Source organism: Solanum tuberosum, unplaced genomic scaffold, assembly GCF_000226075.1.
Source record: "Solanum tuberosum cultivar DM 1-3 516 R44 unplaced genomic scaffold, SolTub_3.0 scf00660, whole genome shotgun sequence".
In the NCBI taxonomy this organism is placed as follows: Eukaryota; Viridiplantae; Streptophyta; class Magnoliopsida; order Solanales; family Solanaceae; genus Solanum; species Solanum tuberosum.
In genome coordinates this window covers 14,903-34,159 of record NW_006239567.1, presented here as the reverse complement: position 1 = coordinate 34,159, position 19,257 = coordinate 14,903, and the positions used below count along the sequence as shown (strand labels likewise).

Below are 19,257 nucleotides of genomic sequence, written 5' to 3'. Positions count from 1 at the left end.
CATGTTCTCTTGTGAATGTCTACTTTATATTATGTGGTAGGTTCGAGTCGACCGATAATGCCTACCAGTACGTGTTGTTTTTACCGATACTACTCTTGCTATTCCACTTGACATAGTCTGATTGCAAAACTTCAGTGATGTTTCATAGGTGAGGACTATGGTGATCTCCGACAACTTCTACTATTCTTTCCTCATGGTGGAAGTTGTGTCTTATTTCTTTTGTAAATCATACTCTTAGAAGCTATTGTAGCTGTTTAGACTAGTTCCTTAGAGGTGTTAGTATGTTTTCTTGTAAAATAATTTTAGAGGGTTAAATCAATTTATGGTGATTTCATAAACATTTAGGCTATTATCTTATCTTTTATTTATTTTTCCACATATTATAACCAGTTTGGGGGTTGAGGGTTCTCCTATCTAAGTGTTAGAGTAGGTGTCCGCACGGCCCGGTGGGTTGGACCATGACAAAGGCGTTGAGTGAGAAGTCATAAAATCAACGAAAAAGAAAAAAAAATGGACAAGGGGTATTAGTATTAGTGGTTTAAAAGGTAGGGTCGTGAGGCGGAGCGTTTTACTTAGTACAGGGAGAGGCGTAATCCCTGAGACATGGGAGTAAGTCCCATGAATCTTTAAATTTTTAATTTACAATATAGTAAAATAATACAATAACACAAAATTATTAAAATGCTTCAACAATTTAAACTAATTAAAAACACGATTAAGGAAACTCATAAAAAATAAAACTTCTAACATTATTTTACAAGTATAAATAATGTAATGATATAAAATTATTATGAGATGAAAATCAACTCTAATAGTTCAACTTTCTAATAATAAATTAATCATTATTTTCAAAAAGATATTACAATCATACTATGCAATTTACCCTCTGAAAGAAAATAATTAGTAAAACTTTTTAGTATTATAATTAAAACATCACTCCATTATGAATAAAAATAAAATTACTTCCAAATAACTAAATAATAGAATATGACAATGTTGAGACATATGACAAAAACATGAAGATCAATAATAAGTGAAGTAAAATTTTGGTATGTATTTTTAAAAGAAATGTTACGTAATATATTATCATCCTCACAGTGTTACCAAATAGTAAATATGAGATACTACAACTTGTTATTTGAGTTACTCTCGATCTTTTTATTTCTATAGATGAATTTTTTTATTAAATATCATTTATTTATTAAAGAATTATGATGGTCAACAATGTTAACTAAAAAATTCAACACATAATTTGTGTAAGATTTGTTAGGCGAGCCCCGAACATTGGACAATGAACGTATTTAAGTTGTACAGTCAAACGCTTAAAACGTAAGTCTTACAAAACTAAACCCCACACTTGAGTCTCAAAACATTTTGCTAGACCTTACCGAGGGTGCCAACGTTGCCTTTTAAAACATTGATTAGCGTTTATTAATTTAGTATTATTAATTCCTCAATTATTAATGCGCTTTTTGAACCAACCGACCTCTCATGGATTAGAAGGTTGAACAAGTATGAAAGGACTCGAGGATTCCAAAATCAACGAGTCCAAAAGACCTCTCTAGCAAATTCTAACAGATAACTTGTCCTGAACCCCATAAATCCACTGATATTTTTTTCAAAAATCTTCCCGCCAGCCAACTGATTGTTAGCTTCTTCAACAATCATCTGAAGATTGATCCATGGCTACTCAAAGGAATAACCCAAACGCCTCTAAATCCATGGCTGATCAAAGGAATAACCCAAACACCTCTAAATCCATGGCTGATCAAAGGAATAACTCAAACTCAAACTCAAACTCAAACCCAAACCCAAACCCAAACCCAAACAACTCTAAATCTATAAACAAGAAGAGACAACCATTTGCCGACATATCCAATTTCAATCTTATACCCACTTCCACTCTCCGTAAACTTTGCTCCTTCTCCTCTCCTTCTACTTCGAAATCCCAAAATGTTATTCCAAAACCCCCAATTTCTGATTCCAATTCTTCAAAACCCAATTACAAGGAGGCAAACTCTGAAACAAGCGTCGCTTCTTCTGATTTCAATTCTCTTCAAAACCCTAATCCCCTTCTACCTGGGAAGTCGTTCACCATCCCTTGTATGATTTTCTTCCCTTCTTTAATATAATCTGTATGTATAATCTGTATGTATATAGTAGTTGCTTATTCCACTTTATTTACATTTTGCTTTCTGGGTTCTCTCATTTAGGTTTATTTTACCCTCTTTGACATTACAGAGTAAGTATATTGCTTGCTTACAAACAGCTTCTGAACATTGTTCCTTGTTATCTGATCTTCTTGACTCATCGTTTTCGTGGGTTTATGTTGTATTTGTGGGGTTCCTTCCTAACATTATTAGGATTATAATGTATAGTGTTAAATTATTATCTGAAATGATGAAATTTATTATGGAAAAGAAATTGATTTTTTTGTAGGCTTTTAGGTTCTTTTCCTTTTTAGAGTTACCACAGCTCAATGATAATACCATAATGGATAACTATTCCGCCATTTGGGATATCTACAGTGAGGATTCTGAAATCCAAACGTTATGAACCAAATTAGTCACTTTAGTTGCAATAGTTGTCTTGAATCCAACCAAACTTGTGAAACACAAATTTCAGCAATCTTTTCATAAAAAAATTACTATTGTGAACCTTTTTAAGTCTTTAGTTTAAAGTAATCCTTACTATCGATACAGTAGTCATAATAACTTATAACTGTGTGCATGTGAAGATTCATATAGTCTGTCCGATGTCTAGTTAAAGGAGGAGGTGTGTTAGATTAAATGCAAGTGTGATAATGTCATAGTGTGATGTATAAAGGAATATGATATGAAGATACCGACCCCTAGAAAATTTTCTATGTTGGGAAGCAAATTGCAAACGCGTTCCTGCCATTTGAACAGAAGCAATCTATGTAATAATCAACATTAATTTGTTTGGTTCCTCATTTTCTGTATAAGCTTGGCTTCTTATTTGGTGTTGTGAAAATTATCTCACTCCAGTAATGAAATGCTAAATTCCGGGAATTGTGCTACTATGCTGTTGTTTTGCTGACCTTTCAATGCCTATTTGTTGGCATGCCTACAGAAAACCTGTCTAATTTGTCTCTTGTTTGTTACTCAAGCTGGCAGGGGTAATGAAGCTGTACTGTATAATCGAAGGCACACTACAAAGAAGTCCAATTTAGAAGCTACTGCTCTGCCCTTCACTTCCAGTCATGAAAACAAAAAAGACAAAAGGAAGGAGATTGACGTGCCTTGCCTTTCCCTGCCTCCTCCTACAGTTATGAAGGATAAAGGGAAAGCAATTGCTGAGCCTTTCAGTAGCTTATCTCCTGAGACTAGGCAAGATAAGGGGAAAAGAGCAGTTGTTCTGTCTACCCCAGTTTCAGGAGATAAAGCTGTAGTTAACAATCGAAGGCAGACTGCAAAGAGGTCTAATTTAGAAGCTAGTGCTCTGCCATTCACTTCCAGTCATGAAAACAAAGAGGACAAAAGGAAGGAGATTGATGAGCCATTACCTTTCAATGCCTATTTGTTGGCATGCCTACAGAAAACCTGTCTAATTTGTCTCTTGTTTGTTACTCAAGCTGGCAGGGGTAATGAAGCTGTACTGTATAATCGAAGGCACACTACAAAGAAGTCCAATTTAGAAGCTACTGCTCTGCCCTTCACTTCCAGTCATGAAAACAAAAAAGACAAAAGGAAGGAGATTGACGTGCCTTGCCTTTCCCTGCCTCCTCCTACAGTTATGAAGGATAAAGGGAAAGCAATTGCTGAGCCTTTCAGTTGCTTATCTCCTGAGACTAGGCAAGATAAGGGTAAAAGAGCAGTTGTTCTGTCTACCCCAGTTTCAGGAAATAAGAAGACGAAAGGTATTCATGAGCCTTTCATGTCTTCATCTCCTCAGAAGGCAAAATCCAAAGCTCAGGCAATTTCTCATGAGCACTTCCCTTCAGATGAAAAAGCAGCTGAAGAAACAGTTGGTGTATCGTCTGGAAGTTGCTCATCTTTAAAGAGAACAAGGGGAAAAGGGATAGTAGATGCTTCAGTTTTTAGTTGCCCCACCTTGCCAAAGAAGAGAACGAATAGGTGTTTCTCTCTCTTTCATTGCTTTTCTATTCATGTCTTCTTCTACATCCACGTAATCTTGAGGGAGTGTTTTTTCCCTTTTTCTATAATATCAGTGTTTTTCCCTTTTTCTGAGGCTAGTCACATGAGATATGGAGCTTGTTGTGATGGTGTAGTTTGCTGATACCCTGTACCAAATATAGTTAGTTGAGTGAACTTTTCATGCTCCTAACCATGTAGCAGGCAAGCTTGGTCAATTAGTTGTACCTCTAGTTTTCACCCTGAAATTTTTTCACTGGAATGTCTCCATGACTGTCTATCCTTTTTCTAGCTTGGGCCTGGCTGAAAATATCTGTGTTGGCAATGCATTCTACCTAGTATTTATTTCCTTAACTACCTGAAGTAGCATAATCTTTAATAAATTGGGCATTTCAAAGGCTCCACAGGTGCTTGATATGTAAGATAGCTCTGCAGCATGCACATTGGCAACAACCTCCTCTAGCCCTCTTTTCTTTCCTGCAGCATATCTTTAGTTGTGGCGGTTTATGTTTAGTGTGGAAAAAGACATTATAAATGTGAATATGACAGCCTAAATAGTCAATGCTGATGCTTTCTTGATTCTTGTTTCTTCTATGTAGGAGTGAATTCAGTGGAGTTGGTGATATTAAACCGTCTGGATCATGGACGGATCCTACTGGAAAGCGAAAGAAGGTTTGCCAACAATCATCTCTTTTTCTACTGATCTCTAATGACAAGTATCTTTCACTTGCCTCCTTAGACATCCTTCTCATTGTTGTTAAGAAGGACATTCACTGATGGTATTGACCCTGGTTATGTTATGTTTGTACGTTCAGTTTTAGTGCTACCAGAGATAATATGCTAAATTTTGTTTCATTCATATCTTTGCACATTTAGCTCGTGAAAGATATTTTGTAGGTTACACGTGAGAGATTTGTTATGGGTTCAGTTGACATTCTGAAACATTTCTTTCTAAGAGGTCCCAGTAGCAACCCTAAGCTGAGCCCCTGTCCTGATTTTCCTTCACCAACCATGCAAACCTAATATTAGGGGAATATGTACTAAAATATGACTCAGCGAGATACCCAAAACTGTGTGGTTGATGTTTAAATCTAGTACTAGTAATTTTTTCTAATATTGCTAATGTCTGCTTGTAGAATGAATGCTGTGTAATCATTCTTTTATCATAATCTACCATTTTGGTGGCTAATAACTAAAATGATTTCGCAGCGGAGGTGCACACAGCAGAAACCTGCCGTTGAAGAGTCCTTGCCACAAGATTTTGTTAACTACTGGCGAGAGCATTTTAAAGAGATTGATGAGTTTGAATTGCCAGAAGAGGAAGCATCATATAGTGATTTGGAATAGAAAGGAGAGGAACAGTGCTTGGCAGGAAGCAAATCTAGTGTGACCAACTGACCCCCATGTGTATAGTAATGTCCATATACTTCATAAACGTGTTGATGTAGCTGACTAACATAGTTATCAATGATAACTTTTTATAGTTGTTGTAGCTGTTATGTGCATTTGTTGTCTGAAGAAGGGTAAAAGGCTCTTTTCCGCTGAATAATTATTACTTTCACAACACACGAACTCACTTTGAAAAGCCATGAAAATGGTGCATTTCTTTGATCAAACTGCACACACAATTTGTTCCAGGTGTTGGTTTTGCCAGATTTTGGCCAAAAACATCCTTCAATGACACTCACAACTTAAACTACATCTTTGAACTTTTCGACAGCAACTTAATTGGAGTTTCCGACTTGAATACGATTCATAATCTTCTACAACTTATAACATTTTGATTCATATGAAATTAATAAAAGTCATTATTGTTCTCATCTTCTAGTTCATCACCTTGCAAATTATAATCAGTGTATAGTAAAAAAAACCCACTTTGGGGATGTTAGGATCGACAAGTCATGTAAATTGCACCAGGTGCCGTTAGTTTTTTGCCGGAGCTTAACAGCAGGATGAAAACTGCCAATATTTTTATACTTTAAGGATGCTTTTTGTTAACGAGCATAGTTCAAGGATGTAGTTTAAGTTGTGACGGTAATTGAAGGATGTTTTTGGCCAAAAAACTCTTGGTTTTACTATCTTTGTAACATGGATGACAATTTATATGCATGTTTTAATGTGGATCAATAAATATTGGAGTTAGGGGTGGACGTTCGGTTCTTCGATTTAGTTTTTAATTTTTGATTTTAAGAAAGTGTGATCCGAATACCGAACTAAACTAAATTAGTTCGATGTTTTTAAAACAGGGTTTTTTATGCAAATAAGAAATAAATGAGCGCCAAATTATCAAAGTATAATACCAAACTATTTATTTTTCCAAAAAAGAAAAAACATTTTTAAGTCTAATTACTATTATTTGAGCTATATATAGTGGTCACAAAGGCTATGAATCAGAGTGGAAATGAAGAAGTGTATGGTATTTTTTATTTTATTTTTGGCTATTTCATGACTATACTACTTTTAGTTTAACGATTTATTCATTTTTTATGATTTCAGTTCATATCTAATCACTTTTTTACATATCCAATTTGACAGAGCATTTATGGTGAAGTAAGTACATTGATTAAGCTAATTTATTTTTTTTGGGTCTAAATTCGGAGCTCAAAGCTCCTTTTTATTCAGATAAATTCTGTACAAAAATTGGGCCAAACAAGCCCAAATCAGAAAAGGAAACAAAGAAAAGGACAGAACAAGAATGTCTGTTCCCTTTCCATTTAAATCATCCCTAGACAACATTGATTAAGCTAATTAAAATATGTTTGAAGCTCAAATTTTAAAAACTATATATTTTTGTGACTTGTCTAAGTTTGGTCAACTATTTATTTTATATACATCACATTGCTTTATCCAACTTTTATTTGGGAGAAAGGACAAAATCAATCATTCTTGGTCCCAAGATGTCTTCAACGTTAGATAATTGAATGTTTAAATATGAAATTATCGGGAAATAAATCAAGAGTGGAAATCTTAAGTAGTTTAATTAGGATTTGATATTTGATAGTCAAACAACCTTTCAACATAGTGTCAATGTTCAAACATTATCAAATACCGAAGGCAACTCCAACAAAACAAATTAGTAAGTATTTAAGTTAATAGTGTATTGTCGTAATCCACACATCACACATGCAGTGTGTTAATTCAGGAAACCATTGAAGATTAGGAAGAAAACTTGAAGAAGATATTTTTTGGAATGAATTCAATTGTTTCATTCAGCTTAACATTGCCTTATTTATGCATGAACTAAACAACATCTATACTAACCAACTAACTAATTGTAACAACTGGAATGCCAAGTGGATCAGTTAAATTAACACTAATCAATTCAGCTTACTAACTAACAACATGATTAACTGCTTTACTAACTGATCTAACAAGTCTAACTAACATCTCAATACTCCCCCTCAAGCTGGAGGGTCAAGGATGTTAAACACTCCAAGCTTGCCAAGTAGATGTTTGTGTTGAATGCTGGTAAGCCCCTTGGTTAGCAAATCAACCTGTTGTTCCTTCGTATTCACATGGACAGCCTTGACAGTGCCTTCCTTGATTGTGTCTCTAACAAAATGACAATCAATCTCAATATGCTGTGGTGTCTATAATCAACTTCTGTTGAACATCTAAATACAGTTTGTTGTTTCTTTGACTTTCAAGAAATTAGAGAGTCGCCAAACTTGACTGCAAAACCAGTAACTGACCTTCTGGTGTTTGGACAAGCAGCCCAATCAAAGTCACACCGACAAGTAAGTTGCTGAGTATATCTAGACTGTAATAATATACCTTATCCTAGTGAATTTTTTAGGTACCTGATAGTCCTTAATGCAACCTCCCAACGAGACTTCCTTGGAATCTGCATTAATTATCTTATGGTTTGTACTGAGAAGCTAATATCAGTTCCGGTTATGGTCATATAAAATAGCTTCCCAATCAACTTTTGATATGCACCGACATGCATCACATAATAACAGGTCATCTCCTGTAGCATTGGTGGCTTCATCATACTCCCTAGTTGTGAGCTTTTGATTGACTTCTAAGGGTGTGATTGCCCATTTTAGAGATGAGTTCCAGCACATATTTCCTTTGATTTAACGATACATCTCTGGTAGATCTTAGAATCTCAATACCAAGGAAGTATTTCAGTTCCCCCAAGTCCTTCACTTTAAACTCATGATTAAGGATATGTTTAGCCTTCTCAATCAAAATGTTGCTATTACTAGTGATTAGTATGTCATCAACATATACTAGCACAATTACAATGTCATCCTGATCATTATGAACAATGAATAGTCTTTGTGGAAAACCAGCATTCACTAAGGCTTTGTCAGATTGATGTTCCAGAAGTTTATTCAAGCCATACAAACAGTACATACATCAATCTGAAATAGGTTCCATTCTCTAGAAACAGCCAAAGCATAACATATCTCACTGTTACTATCTTTGCTAAATGAGAGAAAGTAACCATCTTTGCTACATGAGAGAAAGTATCATGATAATCTGTAACCCTTGGCTACAAAGTTTTGCCTTAAATCTTTGAACCTCACCAAAGGGTGTCAATGGGTGTAATAAAAAAATATAATTACGAGGCAAGAAGGACTAGAACACACAACCTCTATAAATTTTTGCAATATCTTAACCACTAGACTAAACCTTTAACTTGTGTAAAGAGGTGTCAATATATATATACATGCTTCTATTGTGATGCTTAGAAAGTTCAAGTCATGACCTGTAGTATTGAAATCTTATTTGAGTGTTCATGCCAAATGTGCTCTAGTCCAGTTTCAAAACTCTCAGTATGAATTAATTCCACCTATATTAGTAGTCAGGTTAAGAAGTCAAAAAGATAGTAAGAGTAACTCCTTTCCCTTCCATGCTCAGTTTAACCGTCATTCGAGGACGAATGATTCCAAGGGAGAGATATTGTAACACCCCAAAAAATTCTAAGCTAAGATACAAATCATTCTTCATTTGTGAAAAAGACCGTGTCGGTTGATTCTTAAATTGTTCTTAGGTATTAAGGTCAATTCTTTAGTGTGAGAGTGAAGTTGGATATGAATTAAGGTCATTAGAACCCCCTAGCACAAAGTTGAGTTGAAAGCTTCCTTACCAATTAAATTTTGATATAAGATTATACTTAGGTCGAATTCAAATGACCATCTCTCATCTCATAATGAATTAGGTGGCCCATGACCTATCAAATAAAAGGTATACGTGTCATCTTTCCAACTCTACCTAGTTTTCCTCATTTCGAGTTTGCAGTAAAATGTTATGCCAGTTTTAGTGAAGTGTTGTAATGCAGTCGATGTCCTACGACTGGACCTATGGACGGTAGAAATTTCGATGAATGGTAGACCATTCCGTAAATGCTTGCTGCAATTTTTTTCCAGCAACTTCTTGCACACATTCTAGGGTTTTTGGTCCTTTTCCAAGTTTTTAAACCTTATTCTAGTCATTTTTGGTGTTTTAACTGAGTATATCCTTCAACTAACTAGTTTTTCTCTCGAAATCATAAATCTAAACATTCAAGTATTTAGAAATTCTCTTACAACTCACATAGTGTTCCTCTTCTCCATCAAGAACCATAAAACCTTCTAGTAAAAAATTCAAGATATAAAGAGAAACTTTCCATCAAAGGTTTTCCCAGGTTCTTCCACTCTAAGAACTTCATAAAAGAGTTTCTTCTCTCAAGATCAAGCCCTAAGGTTTCAAGCTCAAGATAAATCAAGTCTCCACCAAAGTTACCGTTCTAAAATCTTCATAATTAAGTATGTAAGGCTATCATAGTGTTGGACTAGTTCGTCCTCACACCCTACATATACTTTCATATCAATAAAAGAGTAATCTAGGGTTCTATCCTTAGATTTGAGTATTCTCGAGATGAGTTGATGTTAAATTCTGAGTTCTTGAGTTCCTGATCATTGAATTTCTATTCCTAATTATTGAATTGTTGTATATTGTGCATTGAGATTTATTGAGTTGATTATTCATGTCTATTTTTCAGCATGAACCCTATCCCTGAGTATTCATTGAGTTTTTGTTGAGAATCTTTTAAACAGACATAATTGTTTTAAACTGAATTCTGAGAAAGAAAAGAGGAATCTTGAGAAAGAGTTTGAAAACTGATTTGAGAAAGAGTATAAGGGAACCAAGAAGTCCCATATGTATCATTTTATTACATAAAGAAAATAGAAACTTTGATTTCTAAATGAGTTATGAGTTCAGAGATATTTTCAGAGCAGTTACCTTTTTTAAGATGATATTTGGAGTAATTACCTCAAAACAGAGAAAGAGTATATTTTATACATTTGAGCATGATAATATATTTTGGGAGTAGTGTTGAGCACTGATATGGGGATGAGTTTAGACAACTCAAAATCCTCATAAATCATGTCTGCTAACATGGGTAAATGATCATACTTTTTAGATGAATCCTTATTGCTTAGTGGATCCACTTAGTTGAGAGGTTTTATACCCAGACAATAGGACATTTCTGGCAGTGTGGGCGATACGTTGTATCATCACGTAGCTCATAGTGATGGTTTTCAATTAGAGAATCTCCCAAATAGAGTTAAAGTGTATTTGACTATATTACTTATTATGTTGTGTTTCAGAGATGAGCAAGTATTTTTGTAAAGTTTAAATGATTTCATTGCTTTAATTTTTTACATTCAGCTGAGTTTATGTTATATCTATTGCAGTACTTTTATTTAGTTATTTCGCTTCGACTATATTGCATACTCCTACATTCAATGTAATGATGTCATGCGACCTGCATATTTTATGAATCAGATACATGCACTTATGATCCTCAACAAAAGTCCATTGAGATCAGTTCATCTGCTCATCAGCTTTTGAGTGAGGCCTCCTGTAACGACCCTAAAAACAAACTAGTGAAACTAGAACCTATCGACTTTGTGTTGAGTTTGTAATAAGGTTTCATGTTGTGTAATGTTATCCCGAGCCTTGTTTGAAAGAAGTTTAGTGAGTCAACGTCAAGGTACATGATAGGCTCCGTAGTTGAAAGACCCTTTTTAATGTTGGTTAAGGGTTGGAAGGGAAAGTGCCAAGCCAAGGGGGCAAGACCTAAGCAAAAGGCCAAGGATGCCCAACCTTGGCCAAGCATTGTCCCAAGTCCACGAACCACTTCACAGTCAGTGGCCTTGACCACGGTCCGTAGAAGTGGCTGTGAAGGTCACTTGGTAGCATGGGAGGCAAGGCACTTTGGCCAAGCTATTGCCGCAACTTCGCGGACCACTCCACGGTCAGTGGTCTTGACCACGGACCGTAGAAGTGGCCGTGAAGATGCCTTAGCATCTTGGGGCTTTGCAAGGCAAAGGAGACACTGCCCAAGAGGACCACGGGCACCACCACGGGACATGGTCCCCTTTCACGGACCGTACAAAAGGGCGTGGTCCCTAACGAGGCTACCTCATTTAGGGAGTTTTTAGTAATTTTGTTTTAATTTTTTATTGTGTGGGGTTGATTTTAATTGTTTTATATCACTGGTATATATAGTTTTAAGTCCTAAAACAAGTCATTCACTCATTATTTCCCCAAATCAAAACAAGAGTTCTTCCTTTAAAAAATTCTCTCTCTAGAAGTTCCCAAAGAAAAAGAAAAAGAAGTGGATTATGACTTGTATGATGATTATACTTGTAATTGATGTCTCTTATGCTATTGTTCATGATATTTCTAAAATGTGGCATAATGCATGGTTTCCAACCAAATGTCCTTTTTAAAGCATGTTTTTGCATGATCGTCATACTTAGTACTTAATTGTGCTAACCCCATTCTTCCCCTTTTCTTACTAAAGTGTAGGGTTTGGAGATGTTGGTGTTCTATGCTTGAGGAGTAGGTTTTTAAGGTGCTTGAAGATGAAGACTTGGTGAGTCCTCATAGTTTCGAGGACAAAAAACCGTTGTGTTTCCTTTATGTCTTTCTTTGTATGTTTTAGAGTCTTTGTATGGGCTTAGTCCCAAAGGTGTATCCAAAAGTATTAGATGGTTTGAGACATGGTATAGAAAGTCTTCCGCTTGCTTTTTAATGAAAATGTCTTCGTTTGTAAATGAAAGTTTTTAATTCTTCGCTATTTCTCCTTATATAGAATGTTATGAATGCTATGAGGCTTGTATAAGACCCCTTTGGGGTCGAGTACGTCATGTTATGACTAGAGGGTGCTCTCGGGTCGTGACACCTCCTTGCTTTTGAAGGACTTCAATTTTGTGAGTTGTTAGTATTAGTTTTTGAGAAGTCACAAGTCTTGCTCCAACACTCATCTTTAGACAATAAAGGCTTCATAGATAGACAATTTTGGAGAGTCTTTTAGTTTCAGAGGTTTTCTTTAAGAGTTATATTTATACTTAGTATATTCAGAGAGTTTTGAGATTTAGTAAGTTGTTAAACGTTTCTTTTAGTTTGATTCTTGTGCATGCTTGAGTTAGTCTTCCGCTTGTAGTCAGCCATGATGTGGATTTACTTAGGGACCAATCATGGTTCTCGAGTGTCGACCACATCCTGGGTGTAAGCTCGAATCATGATACAAACTCTAGCACGAGGTTCTAATTTTGTGTATTCATGTGGGTGAAGAAAAACAAGACAAGCAGAGCCAAATACTTTAAGTAATGTGTAGTCAGGAGCTGCCTTGTAATGTTGTTCATAGGGAGACGTGTTTCCAAGAACAGAAGATGAGAGTCTATTAATAGTAAATACTGCAATAAGAGTCGTTTTACCCCAAAAGGGCTCAGGGCAAAATGAATAAATAATCATGGCCCGAACAGAATCAAGGATATGCCTATGCTTACATTCTACTCATCCATTTTGTTGGGAGGTACTGGGGCAACAGAATTCAGAACGTGTACCATTTTCTGACAAAAAAGTTTAAAAGTTTAGAATCACGATATTTCATAGCATTTTCACGCTGAAAAACTTTGATAACTTAACCAAATTGACAAAATTAATATAGATTTGAGGTAATTCTGAATGATTTTTCATAAGATATATCCATGTGAATAAAAAAATCGTCAATAAAAATGACATAGTATCGTGATCCAATCATGCTTGGTACAAGTGAAGGTCCACAAACATCACAGCTGGTTAAATCAAAAGGTTTTTTAAAATGGAAGGATTATTATTAAAAGGTAAAGAAGGTTGTTCGGTCTATTTACATGCAGTACAATCCAAACTTTTCTCATTAACATGACCTAACAACCCAGTAGAAACTAAATGGCGAAGTTTACTCAAAGAACAATGACAAAAATGTTGATGCCATAATGAGAAAGGAAAACTAGAAGAAACAACACATAATTGAGACATAGGAGATGATTGAGGAATGTGAAGACTGGTGAGTTCAAACATACGCCCAACTTTACGACCTTTCCCTATGATTTGTCCCATTTGAAGGTCCTCCACTTGACAACCACGAAAAGAAAAATTTAAATCATATCTTGAATCACATAATTGTTCAACAAAATTAAGATTAAAATTTAAACTTGGAATAAAAAAAGTATCAGGTAAAGAGAAATCAGATGAAGAAATAGATCTTGTATGACTAACATTCATATTAGATCCATCAGCAGTATGAATGGATGATGGGCTAGAAAGAGTAGCAAGGTCAGAGAAAATCTTGACAGAATACGTCATGCGATTATAACATGCTGAATCAAAGTAATAAGATGAATTATCTGAAGGAGTAACTAGAGATACATGATTGTTACTAGTTGAAGAAAGAAGTTGACTGAGGAGAGATTAAAGGTCAACTGATGAAGTCCAGAATTGTTGGTTATTGCAAGAACTAGATTTGACAGTTAATTCAAACGAGATTGATTTTTGTTCTGAGGACGAGTAGGACAATTCTCAATCAAGTGATATTTTTTATAATACTTGGAAATTGGAGAACAATTTCTAGATATATGACCCTTCTTCTTACATTTATTGCATTTAATAACCGGGCAATCGTGTATGGCATGCCCAGTTTGACGATAATTGCAACAAAATTTGACACCAATTTTGTTAGTGGCTGCAAAACCTAAATTATTCACTAGTTGCGTAAGATCCAAACAAGCTTCTTAAGATTTTAGGCGAGGAAGGGCATCTTCAAGCTAATAGATGGCAAAGGTTATTGGTAAGCAGTGACAGAGCTAAGAATTTCACGAAAGGTGTCCAGAAATTGCATAAAATTTGTGTGTATATCTACATAAAATTTGAATTTGTATACAATTGAATCGAAATAAAACGTTTGTGTATTAAATCTCTCTCTTTCTCGTGCGCTTTATACAATACAAATTATACATTATAATTTGTGTTTGTATAAAACGAGAAAGAGAGAAAGGCAAAAGAGAACTGGTATGAGAAGATCTATATTTGTATAATTATAAGTGTATAAGATGAAAATATATGTATTTGTATTTGTATATACAGTTTTCTCTCGCTTTATACAAACACAAATATAATTTATATATTTGTGTTTATATAAATTGAGAGAGACGAGGGAGAGTGGCGAGCGAGATTCGCTGGGAAGAGAGGGGAATGACAAATGTTTGTTACAGGTTACAATTAAATCAAATTGTGTTTATAGCATTTGATTTGAATTAATAGTTTGTTATTTTATACAACAACAACAACAACAATGACAACAACAACGATGACAACAACATCAACATCATTAACAACAACAACAACAACAACAAAAGCAGCAGCAACAACAACAACAGCAACAACAACAACAACAACAACAAACAACAACACCAGCAACATCAACAACAACAACAACAACAACAATAATAATAATAATAATAATAATAATATTTACTATTTAATTTGGGTTGATGTTAGCCATGAATGAGACGTTGTTTGGGCCATGTTGGAATCGTAAAAGTTCTTTTTTTCCTGTATTGCATGAATCGTAAACGAACCTGTAGTTACATCGAAACAATCCTGCCAACAAGCAATTGTAATAATAATAATAATAATAATAATAATATTTACTATTTAATATGGGTTGAATGGTCAAAGAATAATTAATATTTACTATTTAATTTGGGTTGATTGGTCAAAGAATAATTAATATTTACTATTTAATTTGAGTTGATTGGTCAAATAATAATAATAATAATAATATTAATAATATTTACTATTTAATTTGGGTTGATTGGTTAAAGAATAAAATCTAGTGTAAATCAATGTATATAGAATGTCATTTATAGTATTTTTAAATATAATCTTATCCCAACATCTCACACCAACTATAAATATCCTTCTTTTGTTCCTTAATTTTTTCACTCCTCAATTGTTTTCTCTAATGCGAATCGAGAGCTACAAACCATTTTTCGGTGTGGAATTGGTAACTGAGGAATTCATAGAAGTGGTAGGTGAGTATTTTATTTTAAAGATTTTATTATAATATTTTTGTTAAGTGTCTTAATCTTGATATCTCTTTAATGTTATTTTTTGGTAGTGTGAAATTCATGGTAAAATGTAATAATATTTATTGTAATATTCTTCCGATAGTTGTTTTAATATGAATATTTCATTAATATTATTTATGATATATTCTAGATATAACATATCTTGGGTTCTTTGGTACATATATAAATTTTCCTTTATTAATTGTTCTAATAATTTTATATCTTTCATAGATTCTGTCCAATATTGTAAATATTTGTAGTTCATTTTAGTCTGAATTTATTTCTAAATCATACCATTCTATTCTTTCGTAGTCTAAATCATGTAAGTCTATTTCATACCATTGTTGGTTTAATATATCTTTCGATTCATTATCATTAAATATTTTTTCTCATATGATCCTTCTTAATTCAATTATTTTTATATCTTTAAGTATATATAATATTAAAGTTTCGTAGTTTTTTATCATTTCATTATGAACGTAAGTAGTCATGTTCTTTATCATGCAGATTTTTTATTTCAAATTATTCCTTCCTATCATATTCATAATTGATTAAATTCATATTAAATCATTATGAACTAGATTATCTTTATCATGTTTTCCTATCACTACTAGCATCGTACTTTAGCAGATACTTCCTTCTTATCAGCGCCTCAACTTTGTTTACTCCCCTAAACGGCTTTCCTCGCCTACCGGTTTCAACATTAGGATGGCATAGTATATAAGTTTTTTCCCTGTTTTCAGTGTCCTAATAAACTAGAAATCATGATTCAAATAATTCTGATACATAATAACTAACATAAATTTATTCAATCATATATATGATATTCAGGAATATATGAAATTAGTTCTGCATATTTCTTTAACAATATACCTTTGCCTCTTGCTTAGCCATGCTATCTGAAATATCTGAGTGGATTTCAGATTTCTCCATATTAACTTTTAAGTATTTTTATATCTTTAGGGGAGAGAGTGTTTTTAAGAAAATGTTTATTACGTTAGGCATTACCTGCCTTTCATTTACATATATCCTCCCTTATATATAGAAGAATTCTCACTTACTACACTACTTACAATAATGTACCTATATAGTATAATAATGTGCCTAATAATATAGTATGACACACCATACACTTGTCCACTTAATAAATTACACCCCCTACCATTCCTTACACATGCCCATCCTTATTATGACACACATTATGACTCACTACTTAACATTATGACACACTACTATTCACACCATACTTTATTGACTATTTTACAAGACAAATAATTTTACTCTTATCTCATCTTTTTATTTTGTCCGCATCTCATCTTCATCATCTTATCTTCTTATCATCTGTTTCCGTCTTTATCTCTTTATTCCAGCTGGACGTCTGGGATTATATTATCTTCTCCGTTACATTTTGAACATATATGGTCAGGGTATTTGTGACCAATTAGCTTGCAATAGAACATATGTGGTCAGGGTATTTGTGACCAATTAGCTTGCAATATCTGGTTAATAATTCTGCTGAAATAAATCCTTCTTTTAATGCTCGTGTCGTAGGTCGTTCTTCTGGCTTTAGTAGTGATAAAATCCATCTTTGGACTTCATCCATATCTGCTTTCCTTAGCTCCCTTGAATTGGAATAAATCATTAACTGATCTCTTGCATAGTAGCTCCATATAGCGTTTCCGTTTAAATAGTTATTTGCTAGCTCTTGTATAATCGTTGATATACCAATTATCCTTTTGTTGGCATAAAAACTCGGTATCTCTATTTTGCATATCTCTTGTTGTTGTCCGATATCCTCGGGTCTAATCATATCTTTAGTTAATCCTATCTTGATAACCTGTATTGGAGGTTTTATTTCCTCGTATAATATCTCCGCTGGTGCTGTATAGAATTTTATATAAAATAAATTTCCTTTCATAACTCTTTTGTACGTGACGAATGCTTTGTGTAGTTCTGGTATTCCACTAACTTCTTCTCCGTCGTATGTGTATACGGTATTTAACAATCCGTAGTTGTAACATGTTCTTACTAAATTAACGTTAGTTTTCGGTTGTGCAATTAACTTGTTATATCCTTGTAACTTTTGTGTCAAATAATCCTGGTTTGGTTCTTTTGTAGTTGACTTGGGGTTGCGGTTTAAATAGGTTTGGATTTTGTAGATATTTTCAATATAGGTTCGTGTGATATAGTTATATGTCTTTTTCTCATTTTGGTTCTACAAACTATCTGTGTATGTAGATGTTTGTGGTTCTAGGGACATATGTCTAGGTGTCCTTTGGGTAAATGGTTTTTCGAATAGCTGGTTTAAGTTAGCATTTTTATGTTGTTTATCGCTAACTTGTTTGCTTGTACCTGCAGCTGTATTTAAACAAACATAATGGGTTTTAAGGTGTTTCCCAACGTCACCTTTTATCTCTGGATTTACAGAGTCTTCTGATCGACTTAGCTCCGCATTCTTATAGTCATGTTGCTGACTTGTGCTAGCTTTAGACTTCAGATTATCTTCATTAGTCTTTAGCTTTTGTATCTCGTTGTCCATACTATCCACTTTTGTACAAAGTGTAGTAATAGCTTTGAGTATCTTTTCAATTGTATCTTCTTCCTCAGTCTCAGTCTGAGTAGCTTTGTCGTGATAGGTAATCTGCAATAACATTCTTATCAGTTTTTATTACTTCAATTGTAAATGTGAAATTTAATATATTTAATACCAATCTCCTTATTTCTTTTGTTGTTACCGAATCTTGTATTTTTCTTGTTAGCCACCATTTTAATTGTGTTTTATCTGTTCTTATAATGAATTTGTTATATACAATATATCGTTCAAATGATAATAAACACTTATATACTGAATATAATTCTTTTCTATTTATTTCCCATTTTATTTCTGTATTATTAAATGTTCCTGAATAATACCTGCAATGATGTTCTATCGTAGTGTCATCATACCTGTATTTTAATATTCCTCCATAACTTTTTTCACTCGCATCTGATTCTATTATATAAGTAAATTTGTTGTTTTCATCTGGAAAGTATAGTTTAGGTAAGTTTTTACATAATAATTTTACCTTTTGTATTTGTATTTGATCTTTTTTATCAAACTGATATTCTATATCTTTCTTTAATTTTTGTTGTAATGGTTTTAAATTTTCTGCTAATTTTGGTATGTATTCTCTTACTTGATTTACTAGTCCTAAGAATGATGGTTTTAAATTCTCTGCTAATTTTGGTATGTATTCTCTTACTTGATTTACTAGTCCTAAGAATGATGGTTTTAAATTCTCTGCTAATTTTGGTATGTATTCTCTTACTTGATTTACTAGTCCTAAGAATGATGGTTTTAAATTCTCTGCTAATTTTGGTATGTATTCTCTTACTTGATTTACTAGTCCTAAGAATGATGGTTTTAAATTCTCTGCTAATTTTGGTATGTATTCTCTTACTTGATTTACTAGTCCTAAGAATGATTGTAATTTCTTTTTTGTGTCTAGTTGTTCATTTGAGTTAATTATTTTTTGTACTATATGTGTTTGCATTTTTATTCCGTTTTTATCAATTTGTATTCCTAAGAATTCTATTTGACTTTTCATTATATCCGCTTTCTTTTTACTTAGACTTATACCCGAATATTCTATGATATGTATAAATTTTTCTAATAATCTTATATGTTCATCTTGTGTTTTGGAATATAATAATATATCATCAATATATACTACACAATTTTTTAATTGTTTAAAATAGTTATCCATAAA

At 33.6% G+C, this 19,257-nt stretch overlaps 1 protein-coding gene across 1 annotated transcript; it reads left to right on the top strand.

The window, feature by feature from the left end:
* Nucleotides 1-1,477: 1,477 nt before the first annotated feature.
* Nucleotides 1,478-5,614, top strand: LOC102584928 (myb-like protein A). The gene is made up of 5 exons (XM_015304945.1): nucleotides 1,478-2,103; nucleotides 3,131-3,524; nucleotides 3,732-4,097; nucleotides 4,715-4,787; nucleotides 5,325-5,614. Exons 1-5 carry the CDS (start codon nucleotides 1,683-1,685, stop codon nucleotides 5,460-5,462), a joined length of 1,392 nt encoding a protein of 463 aa, XP_015160431.1. The 5' UTR covers nucleotides 1,478-1,682; the 3' UTR covers nucleotides 5,463-5,614.
* The last annotated feature ends 13,643 nt before the right edge of the window (nucleotides 5,615-19,257 follow it).